General features: G+C 36.1%; 1 protein-coding gene across 1 annotated transcript; it reads left to right on the top strand.

The window, feature by feature from the left end:
- The first annotated feature begins 395 nt into the window (after nt 1-395).
- Nucleotides 396-749, top strand: LOC138368840 (uncharacterized). The gene has a single exon (XM_069331548.1). The coding sequence runs from the start codon at nt 396-398 to the stop codon at nt 747-749; it is 354 nt and encodes a 117-aa protein (XP_069187649.1).
- Nucleotides 750-14,195: the final 13,446 nt, after the last annotated feature.

The raw sequence follows: 14,195 nt of genomic DNA, 5'->3' as shown, positions 1-14,195 counted from the left end.
CAGCTGAAGACTTCCAATGGCTCATGACCCGCTGCAGCGAGGCCTTTCAGGGTTTCAGACTCACCATCAGCCTGAAGAAAATACAGGGCATGGGACAAGGAGTGGATTTCCCACCTGACAGCATCATCTCCAATTCCAAACTGGAAGTCGTTCACGACTTCGTGTACCTGGGCTTCACAATCTCTGACTCCCTCTCTCTTGATACGAAGCTAAACAAACGCATTGTTAAGGCTACTACTATGTCCAGACTGACAAAGAGAGTGTGGGCCAACAATAGGCTAACTGAGTATAAAAAGATCCAGATATACAGAGCCTGTTTCCTGAGCACTCTTCTTTATGGCAGCAAGTCTTGAACACTCCGCGCCCATCAGGAACGACAGCTGAATGCCTACCACATGCGCTGCCTTCGTCACATCTTGGACATCACCTGGCAGGACAAGGTGACAAAGAACAACGTCCTGGGGAGAGCAAGAATCACCAGCATGTACACAATGCTGAAACAGAGACGAATGCGCTGGCTCGGGCACGTGGTACAAATGGGCGACGGCAGGATCCCCAAGGATCTCCTGTATGGAAAGCTGACGCAGGGAAAGTGTCCAACAGGCAAACTCAAGATACGACACAAAGACGTATGCAAGAGGGATCTGAAAGCCATGGACGTCGATCTTGCTACTTGGGAAGCACTGGTCGTAGACCGTTCAGCCTGGGGGCACTCTGTTCAAAGAGGTCTCTTCAAGTTCGAGGAGTAACTTGCCAAGAAATCGGAGGCAAAGAGACAAAGAATGATTGCCGGTAGCCAGGAAGAAAGACCAGAATCGGACTTAGTTTGTGCTCATTGTGGGATGGACTGCCATTCTCGGATTGGCCTCATCAGTCACACCAGACGCTGCACCAGGATTGACAACCACAGCGCAACTCCATAGAGTCCCGAGATTGAAGGATGCCTACTACTAATCGTAATTAAAGTACAGTGACACCACGACTTACGACAGTCCCTACTTACGAATTTTTTTAATTATGATCCCAAGATCATCGAAAAATGGGACTCGACTTGTAACCTTTACCTTGACTAGCGAGCGACTTTGTACGTCGACCAAGTAGCCGCTTAATGCACTTACAAAGAATTTCATTGTTTTTTTTAAATAAAAGTAATTATTATATATATCACGTCATGAGTCCCAAGAGAATCAATATTAAGATTAAACCTAAGAAAATAGTTGTGAATAGAGGTAGTAGAGAATGTAAGTTGGTAGAGGCAGTAGTAGAGAAGTTCCCCTTATGTCTTCCATATGCCAACAAGAGTCTTCAATAAAAGGTAAGAGATATACTTAAAGTATTGTAACTAGAAAAAAAGAGCAGTATGTGGTATAAAATGTACATTTAAGTTAATATTATTTTTTTTTTTGGGGGGGGGGGATGGTGTGGAACGGATTAATTCTATTTACAATATTTCTTAAGGGAAAACTCGTTTTGAATTACGAATTTTCGAATTAAAACCTCTCTTTGGGAACGGATTAAATTCATAAGTGGAGGTATAACTGTAGATGGAATTACTAGTATAGATTTTTCACTTTGCTACAAAACATAATAAATGTCAAATGAACATGTTAACAATGCATGCAATAATGATATAAATAGGGGAATCATTTAATGGAAAGTAAATAGTAAATACAAATAAATTAGTTAATTAATTTACAGCTTTATTATAATATAATAAAATTTGGTAATGAAAGCTATTTCTTGTCAATCATGTTGTCTATTCGACACCCAGAATTGTAAGTGAAAAAAATTCTCAAATATATTAAATCCCGTATCATATATATATCATCCCAATATAGTATGATGTATGTGCACTGAGCACATATTCTAAGTGAAAAAAATTCTCAAATATATTAAATCCCGTATCATATATATCATCCCAATATAATATGATATATGTGCACTGAGCACGTATAAAATATTCCGATCTATTATAACATGTAATTCTTACTGAAACCATTCCCACTGAATTTGTTACATGTTTTGAAGCCAAATATTCACCCTTTAAAAAGTTTTTGCAACATACACATTGGGAAGTATTATTGTCTATTAAGTTCATCGTATGTCGCCAATTTATTCTCAAGAACTGTATTAATTTTTGCTTCTTCCAAAAAGCTAACAGATGGATTTTCCAAAACATAGAATTTCAAGTTGTTAATGACTGCTGTAACCTTATCAACAATTCCATATCTAATACATAATCAAACGAATGAGAAAAAGGCGAATGAGCAGAGAAATTGTTAACATATCCGAAAACATATTAACATTGAATCTAGGATGATACGCCCCAATAAATGAACATTTTGTTTTTAACCAATTTATAAAATCATGTGTTCTATGTTTGGGTATTGAGTAGGCTGTTTTATAGATCGAACTAATAAACAAAGGGTATTCTGAAAGAACTTCATCCAGAAATTGTTCTAATTCCTCATCTACTGTAATTATAAGAAAATCATTAAAAATAATCATTGCATTAATAATTATAATAACAGTAATTACACATATCTATGAAATCTGAAAAAACAGCTAACACCTTTTCGTCACAACTCTTTTTTTTTTCTTCCTGGTGATGCATTTTTATACTTACAGGAGGAACTGATCTATAAGAGTTTTTTATGTTTTTTTGATGTTTCATAATAGAATACATTATCTAGCATAAATCTTGATTCCTCACACTTAACATTAGTGAATATACAATAATAGGTTTTTAATCATAACACATATTCTTTGCACTGGATAATAATATTCTAAATGTAATTATTGAAATATCTTTCCACTTTCCCCAACCATCATCCCCTACAATGACCAAAGAATTGGGCATTAGCACTAAAACATCAACAGAAAAAGAATCACGTATAGACAATGAATGAACCGCATTTCGTGGTAATTGTAAAAGGGGTGATGAGGATGATGATGATGATGGTGACTGCGAATCAACAATGACGTATCGTAAATTTGAATGACGCCGTACCGTCCTCAGAACTGTTCCAGCTATATCCACTCCGGGAACATACTCAACGCATATAGCACGTGGAACGTGATTGATCAGAAGGGCCTGTTCACAAGATATTTGCCCCGGGTTGATGATGAATGATATTAATTTCTATCAGATAGAGTGCAGCATGTACCTTGTAATGAAGAACATTAGAAATACAGAGTTTCGAACACAATAGGAAAATAACCACAAAACTACAAAATATATCCATAATAGTTGTTGAAGGATACATCCCAAGAAAAACCTGCAACAATCGTAAAATTTCTTCTGTGTCACGAGATAACATAGCTATAGCTGTTATCAAGGACCATATACGGTTCTTTTTCTTTAATGCTCTCGATTTTATGCTTGAAGTATATAAAGAATGATTACTCAGTAACTCAATTATTTCGGAATCATCTTTTTCTTGACCTACTCTCGACCAATATATTCATTCTCTTCCCCATCATGTCTAGTATGCTTCTTATACAATCACCTCCAGTATTTATATTGTATTCACGGCGCAGTTTCTCCACGATATGGGGTGCATTATGCAGAGATAAATCACCTTCCTCATCACTTAGAAGTGGACTATGGAAAAGAGTATGAAAATCCCATATAAGATGATGATAAATTTTTAAAGCCAATACAATAAGTTACTGAATGACAGAATAAATACATTTGTGAAGGTGAAGATATAGGAAATGGGCATTATTGGTAGATTAATATTTGTTTTTATTCTGGCAGAAAGCCTTTTTCTAATAAATTATTTATTAACAAAAGCATCATTATTTAATTATATCTTAATACAAAACTATTACTAGGACTGCTGTTTTAAATTTTATAGATCATTTCCTAAGAAGAAAAAGAGTTGTGAAGACAAAGTGTTACCTATTTTTTTTTCCAAATTTACAATATGTATCTTTACTGTTACTATGATTATTATTGCCATGATTCTTTTAATTATTTTCTTATAATTACAGTAGATGAGAAATTTGAACAAGTTCTGGACGAAGTTCTCATTCTTTTTAATTTTGGGCATAACGAAACAGATTTTTTACCAACATCTCCGTTTCTTAACCAGGGCCATAAAACAGCCTACTCAATAACTGACCATAGAACCCATGCTTCTATAACTGGTTAAAAAGAAAAAGTACATATAATGGGGTATGTCATCCAAGCTTGAACGTTATGTTTATGGATATGTTGAAAACTTTTAAAACTGCAGTATACCATCTTTCCCCACTATTAAAATGAAGACCATATACTTTTCTGAGAGCTTAATGAACAAATGGTGATATTAATACTTTTGCAACTGATCTGAAAATCTTAATTTTCTTTTTTTTCAAGTTACGTTGGTGATCATTTAGATAACGTTGCTTCGTTTGCCTAGTAGATTATGCACAAAAAAAATGGAAAACGTTAGAGCAAGTTTAAGAAATTTAACTTATGGTACCATTGGGTCCTGTTGTACTACATACACCATGTGCAGCTGAAGGGTTAATACAACATATATCATCACAGTTTTTATCACCACTATCACTGAAAACCCGAACTATATATAATTACACCACCATTCATGACAAAATTCGGGTACCAGATAACCAGGTCCACCTTGGCTGGGGTCCCTATAAATTATATCTCGACGATAGCCGAAATTACATCCTTTAGGTAAACAACCGCCAACCCCCCTTCCCCCCAAAAAATAGTTTGTTGGACCTCCAACCATATAAAATATTTTCCTGCAAGATTTCCTGATCCTGAATATACGAGTGAATATGAAATATACGGGTATCTAAACACTCAATCAATGGCAAACAATACAAGTTGAGTGAACCAGGTGAGATCCGGCTACGGGAATTGTTCTCTTTTTGTTTAACCTTTTTAAAACCCTTTTACTCCTAACAAATTTTTTAAACTGAATTTACTACAAAATTTCTAGTGAATTTAGGGGCCAATAGATTAGTTTACTAAAAGTTGTTATTTTTTGACTAGTTGTATAGAAAAAGGGCTGCAATTGTTCCAAGTTTCAGCATTGCAGCCTAAATAGAAAGGGAGATTTAATTTTTTTTTCAATGAATATTACACATTTTCAAGTGTGTATATACAATCACACGTTTCAGATATAAACATTCTATGACACTTTTCTGACACATTAGCATACAATAAACGATCTGATGTTGGGGATTTTCTAAAACATGTTTAGTCTTCCTATTACAAATAGTCAAAGTCCTCCCCCCCAAAAAAAAATATTTAAATGTTTATTGCTATTATAAAATCAATCAATAAATGAACTAAGGAAAAAACAATGACTACAGATTTTAGAGACATACTTTCTTCATATAAGGTGCAAGTTTCATGTAAGTTGAATAAAAAATGAAAGAGTTATATGAACGTCTACGTTAATTGAAATAAATAAGTAAAAAATAAAGTCTAAGGTGCTGCCATCTGTGGCTGAGGTTGACATCAATCAATTTCCTGGCCCCCCTTGGCACCCTTACAGATAGGTTTACGTGCCGTCAGGTGTATAAGTTTCATACAAATCGTACAATAAACAAATAAGAAAAATGAATTTGAAAAAAGAAAAACAAAAATAATCAATTTTTTTTAACTTAATTTTTTTTTAATAAAACTACTTTTTTTAATATGTGATATTATGACAGCTGAGAGTCATAGACATGATTTCAGTTGACACATGTGTTTAATAATAATTTTTGACCATTTATGAAAAATTTGGACACCTACTTCAATATTTTTTTCTCCCTTCCTATTAATGCTACGTCGCTGAGACTTGAACCAGATGAAACCCTTTTCATATACAACTCGTAAAAAAAGTTTGATTGAAAACGAACCAGTTTTCATTTTTGGCATATTTAATTCTCTTGGCTTTTTAATAGGATTTTGCTGGGAGTAAACTAAAACGGCATAATTTGAAATAAATCTAATATATTCATTTCTTTTTCATAGGTTGAACTATGTGGAAGAAAAAGTTAACAAGAAAGAATATTTCTGTCTCTATGAGAGAAAATTTATTTACAGAAAGTTACCTGACCCATCATTTGGAAAACACACACACACATCAATAACTTCTTCATCTTGATTTACAAAATCTAATGTGCTGTAATAAACCAACCGATAAAAATCAATTGATTAATAGTTTACAGGCCAAATGCATACTGGCTATTACAAATAATTTTTTGGATACTGAAGAAACGGAATGTTATTGGACTGTATCTAGTTTGTGTGAAAAAATGAATTCCACTCCTCGAATACCTAATTCCTTTAAATATAGGTTTATATAGGAAGTAAAATGGACTTTGATGATTAGATGAACAGGTTATGATTTTTTTTGGCCCAGTGCAATTTAAATAAAATTAAGTCACAGAAGCAGCCTGATTGAACGAACATATGAGGATGTCACAATCAAACAGATTAAGGAAATCATTTGTATCTGGGATTATATATCTGAAGATAGTTTAGAGCGTTATATAGAACGTTACTATGTCGATAGATCAGATATTTCTTTGGAGAATCATTTAAATATACCACCACTAATAAAGTATTTTCGGTGGAAAATGTTTAAAAGCTTTAAAAATGTAATTCCAATAACCCTTTATTCTATGAAATTTTGGATGGGAACGAATAAAGAAAGGTATCCTGTGGCATTGCAATTACAGGTTATAATGGGAGTCATGGTTATTGACGAGGAAACTGGTAAATATTATTATTTGTTTGCCGAACTTATCTTTAACAGTGAAGACAGTCGTATATTGTATTGTGATTTCCATTTAAGCATTCTACAACATGGATTAGAATGCCAAACTCATATAAAAGGGTATGGATCCTATGCCAAGGATCACCTTGTATTTTTTAAAACGATACAAGCATCTGACGAGGAAAAAAGAACGCTCTGAGAGAGATGATGAAAGTCGATGGAATATCGATTTCGTCGTCCTCGGCATCGTTATGTAACAAAATTAATTGGGTTGCAGAAAAGAAACTCTTATCCATGCAACGATATTTAAATCTACATTACTATTTTAGATATATGGTAGGTGACAATATTCATTGGGAATTAACCAGAGAGCCTATAGCTTTTCAGGCATGGCGATATAATCCTCTTGAATTCTTTAAATATGAGCATCAAAAGAGAATTAAACACGAATGCGAGTGTTATTGGTGGTAATCCTATAGGTGGAAACGTCCAGGTATCATATTCATGAAACCCAATTTATAGTTTTTGTATAAAGAATTTAACGATGACTATTATTTCAGTTTTGAAGTAACATATCGTGTTTTTAGCGATTGGGATGAATGCCATGAAAAATTATGTCGTTTTACCTTACAATACATTGACCGAGTTTATCATGTGAATTAACTGGATAATTGGGATAAAGAACGACCATACTACTATGAACCATATGCTTGATCGATTGTAGATTCATACGGTGAACTATTTGCTGGCATGACAATGATAAATTATGGATACTTTTATTTGGACCTGATCATAATAACTTATTCAAATAAAAATAAATCCAAGTTTATACTTTTCCTTACCCAAAATTTTCAACTCTTCATGGATTCTTCAAACGGGGGAAAAGGATGACATTTTTAATTTTATCGTTCGAGACGAAGTTTTATTATTATCTTCACACGAATACGATAATAGTTTACAGGCCAAGTGCATACAGACTTGTACAAATAATTTTTGGGATACTAAAGAAACGGAATGTTATTGGACTGTATCTACTTTGTGGGAAAAAATGACTTCCACTCCCCGAATACCTAATTCCTTTAAATATAGGTTTTAGATCAAGTAAAATGGACTTTGATGATTAGATCCTGGAAGATAACAGTGGAAGATTTGGTTACTAAGGAGTCATCATTAGATATGACTGAATATGAAAAGTTCAAGATTATTTGATATTTTCCAAAGAAATTTAGAGTCGATTTTCTGTAGTTAAATAGACTTTATTCTGCCCATTAGGCTTCCAGGGGTCCCCCTCTTCCCCAACGGTATCGTCGGCTGTCATAAAATATAATCGAACTAATGAGTATGAGAAGTTGTTAACATATCATCCGTATACATAACGTTGAAGTTTGGATGATAAGCCCCATTCAATGTCTATTTTGTTTTTAACCAATTTATATAAGCAATATCGAATAGGCAATTTTTATGCATGGTCTAGAACAATTTCTGGATGAAGTTCTTTCATATTTAGGTGTATAACTTTATTGAAACTATTGGTTATATTATATAATGAAATTAATATTGTATTAACTTCAAATGCGATTTTTGTAACAAATATATAAAGTGAATAATATGAATCACATCAGAAGAGGGGTATTCTGTGGCGTCATAATGCGAATTATGGTTATTAAACATAGTGATATGTTTGTGGAACTTTTCTATCAATAATCCCAGAAATAGCATTTCCATCTACATACAAGTTAGAAGAATATATTGGCTATAAAATACACAAACATGCTTATTAACTCTATTGTATAAATATTTGAAAGGGGGAGGCTTTATTTACTACACAAAAAAATCGGATGGAATACGTTTCCCAGAAAATATTTGAAGAAAACGTTACATCATCAAAAACATTGTATATAACACTCATAGACAAATTCTCAAATTCCATCCCACAAAAAGCAGCTGTATGGCTTAACCTTTTTGTGTGGCTCTGTAACTCTTTCCATTTCGTTACCAAATTATATTATAATATAACTTAATTAATTTTTGTTTACTTTACATTTAATTCTTCCAGAATAAGTCTCATGCAATTTTACTTCGTCGAGCGCAATACATATCTCGCAGTCTTAATGATTTGGTTTAAGTAATTGGCATATTTTCGGAATAAAAAGTCGTAATTTCAAAATTCGAATACGTGGAGAGAGCCAGAATTTGGCTCCAAAATATTTCTCAGGCGTCGAATTTGAGATGTTTGGGATATTTTGAAAACTGCAGGGGGGTTTGGGCCACATGTGACTTATCGCTGCTTTCAATAATTGGCATATTTTCAGTACAAAAAGTCGTAATTTCAAACTGCGAATAGGTACAGTGAGCTAGAACTTGTCTCCAAAATATGGCTCAGGCGTCGAATTTGGAAGGTTTAGGATATTTTGAAAACTGCAGGGGGGGTTTGGGCAAAATGAGACCCATCGCCGCTTTTAGTAATTGGCATATTTTCGGTATAAAAAATCGTAATTTCATAATGCGAATACGTGCCAACAGCCAGAATTTGGCTCCAAAATATGACTCAGGCGTCGAATTTGGAATGTTTGGGATATTTTCAAAACTGCACGGGGGTTTCGGCAAAATGTGACCTTTATCTGCTTTCTGTAATTGGCATATTTTCGGCATAAAAAAGTCGTAATTATAAACAGCGATTACGTGCAGAGAGCCAGAATTTGGCTCCAAAATATGGCTCTGGCGTCGAATCTGGGATGTTTGGGATATTTGGAAAACTGCAGGGGGGTTTGGGCCAAATGTGACCCATACCTTGGGGTTACCTTGAGGTGCTTCCAGGGCTTAGCGTCCCCGCCGCCCGGTCGTCGACCGGGCCTCCTGGTTGCGGGACTGATCAACCAGGCTGTTGGACGCGGCTGCTCGCAGCCTGACGTATGAGTCACCGCCTGGTTGATCAGGTATCCTTTGGAGGTGCTTATCCAGTTCTCTCTTGAACACTGTGAGGGGATTGCCAGTTATGCCTCTTATGTGTAGCGGAAGCGAGTTGAACAGTCTCGGGCCTCTGATGTTGATAGAGTTCTCTCTCATAGGACCTGTTGCAGGTACCATAGCCGTGACCGCTTTCAATAATTGGCATATTTTCGGTATAAAAAGTCGTAATTTCAAACTGCGAATACGTGCAGTTAGCCAGAACTTGGCTCCAAAATATGGCTCAGGTGTCGAGTTTGGAATGTTTGGGATATTTTGAAAACTGCAAGGGGGTTAGCGCAAAATGTGACCCATCGCCACTTTCAGTAATTTGCATATTTTCTGTATAAAAAGTTGTAACTTCAAACTGCGAATACGAGCTTAGAACCAGAATTTGCCACCAAAATATGGCTCAGGTTTCAAATTTGGGATGTTTAGGATATTTTGAAAACTGCAGGGGGGATTGGGCAAAATGTGACCCATCACTGCTGTCAGTAATTAGCATATTTTCGGTATAAAAAGTCGTAATTTCAAACTGTGAATACGTGCAGAGAGCCAGAATTTAGCTCCAATATATGGCTCAGGCGTCAAAATGTTTGGGATATATTGAACATTGCAGGGGGGAAGGGGGCAAAACGTGACTCATCGCCGCTTTCAGTAATTGGCATATTTTCGGCATAAAAAAGTCTTAATTATAAACTGCGATTACGTGCAGAGAACCAGAATTTGGCTCCAAAATATGGCTCTGGCGCCGAATTTGGGATGTTTGGGATATTTTAAAAACTTCAGGGGTGTTTGGGCAAAATGTGACCCATGGCCGCTTTCAGTAATTTGCATATTTTCGGTATAAAAAGTCGTAATTTCAAACTGCGAATACATACAGAGAGCCAGAATTTGGTTAAAAAATATGGTACATGCGTCGATTTTAGGATGTTTGGGATTTTTTGAAAACTGCAGGGGGGTTTAGGCAATATTTGTACCTTCGTTGATTTAAGTAATTGACATATTTTCGGTATAAAAAGCCGTAATTTCAAACTGCGAATATGTGCAGAGAGCCAGAATTTGGCTCCAAAATATAGCTCAGGCGTCAAATTTGGGATGTTTAGGATATTTTGAAAACCGCAGAGGGGTTTGGGCAAAATATGACCCATCGCTTGGTTTCAGTAATTTGCAGATTTTCGGTATAAATTATCGTAATTTCAAACTACGTATACGTGCAGAGAGCAAGAATTTGGCTCCAAAATATGACAGTCGTCGAATTTGGGATCTTCGGGAAATTTTGAAAAGTGCTGGGGGGTTTGGGCAAAATGTGACCTATCGTCGCTCTCAGTACTTGGCATATTTTCTGTATAAAAAGTCGTAATTTCAAACTGCGAATACGTGCAGTGAGCCAGAACTTGGCTTGAAAATATGGGTCAGTTGTCGAGTTTCGAATGTTTGGGATATTTTGAAAACTGCAAGGGGGTTAGCGTAAAATGTGACACATCGCCGCTTTCAGTAATTGGCATATTTTAGGTATACAAAGTCGTAATTTCAAACGCCGGATACGACCTTAGAGCCAGAATTTGCCACCAAAATATGGCTCAGGTTTCAAATTTGGGATGTTTAGAATATTTTGAAAACTGCAGAGGGGATTGGGCAAATTGTGACCCATCGCAGCTGTCAGTAATTAGCAGTTTTTCGGTATAAAAAGTCGTAATTTCAAACTGCGAAAACGTACAGAGAGCCTGAATTTGGCTCCAATATATGGCTCAGGCGTCAAATTTGAGATGTTTGGGATATTTTGAACATTGCAAGGGGAAGGAAGGGAATGTGACTCATCGCTGCTTTCAGAAATTGGCATATTTTCGGTAAAACAAAGTCGTAATTTCAAACTGCGAATACGTGAAGAGAGCCAGAATTTGACTCCAAAATATGGCTTAGGGGTCGAATTTGGGATGTTTGGGATATTTTGAAAATTGCAGGGGGGGTTTGAGCAAATTGTGACCCATCGCAGCTTTCAGTAATTGACATTTTTTTCGGTATAAAAAGTCGTAATTTCACACAGCGAATACGTGCAGAGAGCCATAATTTGGCTCCAATATATGGCTCAGGCGTCGAATTTAGGATGTTTGGGATATTTTGAAAACTGCAAAAGAGTTTGGGCAAAATGGGACCCATCGCCACTTTCAGTAATTGGCATATTTTCGGTATAAAAATTCGTAATATCAAACTGCGAATACGTGCAGCAAGCCTGAATTTGTCTCCAAAATATAGCTCAGACTTCGAATTAGGAATGTTTTGGATATTTTGAAAACTGCAGGGAGGTTTGGGCAAAATGAAAGCCATCACTGCTCTAGGTAATTGGCATATTTTCAGTATAAAAATTCGTGATTTCAAACTGCGAATACGTACAGAGAGCCAGAATTTGGCTCAAAAATATGGTTCAGGCGTCAAATTTAGGATGTTTGGGATATTTTGAAAACTGCAAGGGGGTTTGGGCAAAATTTGACCCATCGCCGCCTTAAGTAATTGGCATATTTTAGGTATAAAAATTCGTAGTTTCAAACTGCGAATACGTGCAGAGAGCCAGAAATTGGCTCCAAGATATGGCTCTGGCGTCGAATTTGGGATGTTTAGGATATTTTGATAAATGCAGGGGGGTTCTGGCAAAATGTGACCCATGGACGCTTTCAGTAATTGGCATATTTTCGGTATAAAACGTCGTTATTTCAAACTGCGAATACGTGCAAAGACTTAGAATTTGGTTTCAAAATATTGCTCAGGCGTCGAATTTGAGATGTTTTGGATATTTTGAAAATTGCAGAGGGGTTTGGGCAAAACGTGACTTATTGCTGCTTTCAATAATTGACATATTTTCTGTATAAAAAGTCGTAATTTCACAATGCGAATACGTGCAGTGAGCTAGAACTTGTCTCCAAAATATGGCTCAGGCGTCGAATTTGGAATGTTTAGGATATTTTAAAAACTGCAGGGGGGTTTCGGCAAAATTTGACCCATCGCCGCTTTCATTAATTGGCATATTTTCGGTATAAAAAGTCGTAATTTCAAACTGCGAATACGTGCAGAGAGCCAGAATTTGGCTAAAAAGATTGGCTCAGGCGTCGAATTTGGGATATTTGGGACATTTTGAAAACTGCATAGGAGGGTTTGGGCAAAATTTGACCCATCGCCGCTTTAAGTAATTGGCATATTTTTGGTATAGAAAGCCGGAATTTCAAACTGCGAATACATGCTGAGAGTTAGAATTTGACTCCAAAATATGACTCAAGCGTCGAATTTGGGATGTTTGAGATATTTTGAAAAATACAAGGGGGTTTGGGCAAAATGTGACCCTTTCCCGCTTTCAGTAATTGGCATATTATCGGAATAAAAATTCGTAATTCCACACTGCGTATACGTGCAAAGAGTTAGAGTTTAGCTCCAAAATATGACCCAGGCTTCGAATTTGGAATGTTTGGGATATTTTGAAAACTGCAGGGGGGGTTTGTGCAAAATGTGACCCATCGCTAATTTCAGTAATTGGTATATTTTCGGTATAAAAAGTTGTAATTTCAAACTGCGAATATGAACTTAGAGCCAGAATTTGGCTCCAAAATATGGCTCAGGTTTCAAATTTAGGATGTTTAGGTTATTTTGAAAACTGCAGAGGTGATTGGGCAAAATGTGACCCATCGCTGTTGTCAGTAATTAGCATATTTTCGGTATAAAAAGTCGTAATTTCAAACTGCGGTTACGTGCAGAGAGCCAGAATTTGGCTCCTTTATATGGCTTAGGCGTCAAATTTGGGATGTTTGGGATATTGTTAAAATTGCAGGGGGGGGGGGGAAATGTGACCCATCGCCGCTTTCAGTAATTGGCATATTTTCGGTATAAAAAGTCGTAATTTTAAACTGCGAATACGTGCAGAGAGCCACAATTTGGATCCAAAATATGGCTCTGGGGTCAAATTTGGGAAGTTTGGGATATTTTGAAAACTGCAGGGAGGTTCCGGCAAAATGTGACCCATCGCCGCTTTCAGTAATTTGCATATTTTCGGCATAAAAATTCGTAATTATAAACTGCGAATTCGGGGTAGAGAGCCAGAATTTGGCTCCAAAATATGGCTCAGGCGTTGAATTTGGGATGTTTAGAATATTTTGAAAACTGCAGGGGGAGTTTGGGCAAAATGTGACCCATCGCCGCTTTCAGTAATTGGCATATTTTCGGAATAAAATGTCGTAATTTCAAACTGAGAATACGTGCAGTGAGCTGGAACTTGGCTCCAAAATATGGCTCAGGTGTCGAGTTTGGAATGTTTGGATAATTTGAAAATTGCAGGTTTTTTTAGGAAGATATGACCCATCGCAGCTTTCAGTAATTGACATATTTTCGGTATAAAAAGTAGTAATTTAAAACCGCGAATACTTGGTGAGAGCCAGAATTTGGCTCCAAAATATTGCTCAGGCGTCGATTTAAGATGGTTGGGATATTCTGAAAACTGCAGGGGGGTTTGGTCAAAATTTGACCAATTGCCGCTTT

Source organism: Procambarus clarkii, chromosome 26, assembly GCF_040958095.1.
Source record: "Procambarus clarkii isolate CNS0578487 chromosome 26, FALCON_Pclarkii_2.0, whole genome shotgun sequence".
NCBI lineage: Eukaryota > Metazoa > Arthropoda > Malacostraca > Decapoda > Cambaridae > Procambarus > Procambarus clarkii.
The sequence above is the reverse complement of the archived record's forward strand: the minus strand, read 5'-3'. Positions and strand labels throughout refer to the sequence as shown.

Excerpts from the sequence above, each read along its gene's own strand:
- LOC138368840 (XM_069331548.1), top strand. The coding sequence starts at position 396 with ATGCGCTGCCTTCGTCACATCTTGGACATCACCTGGCAGGACAAGGTG.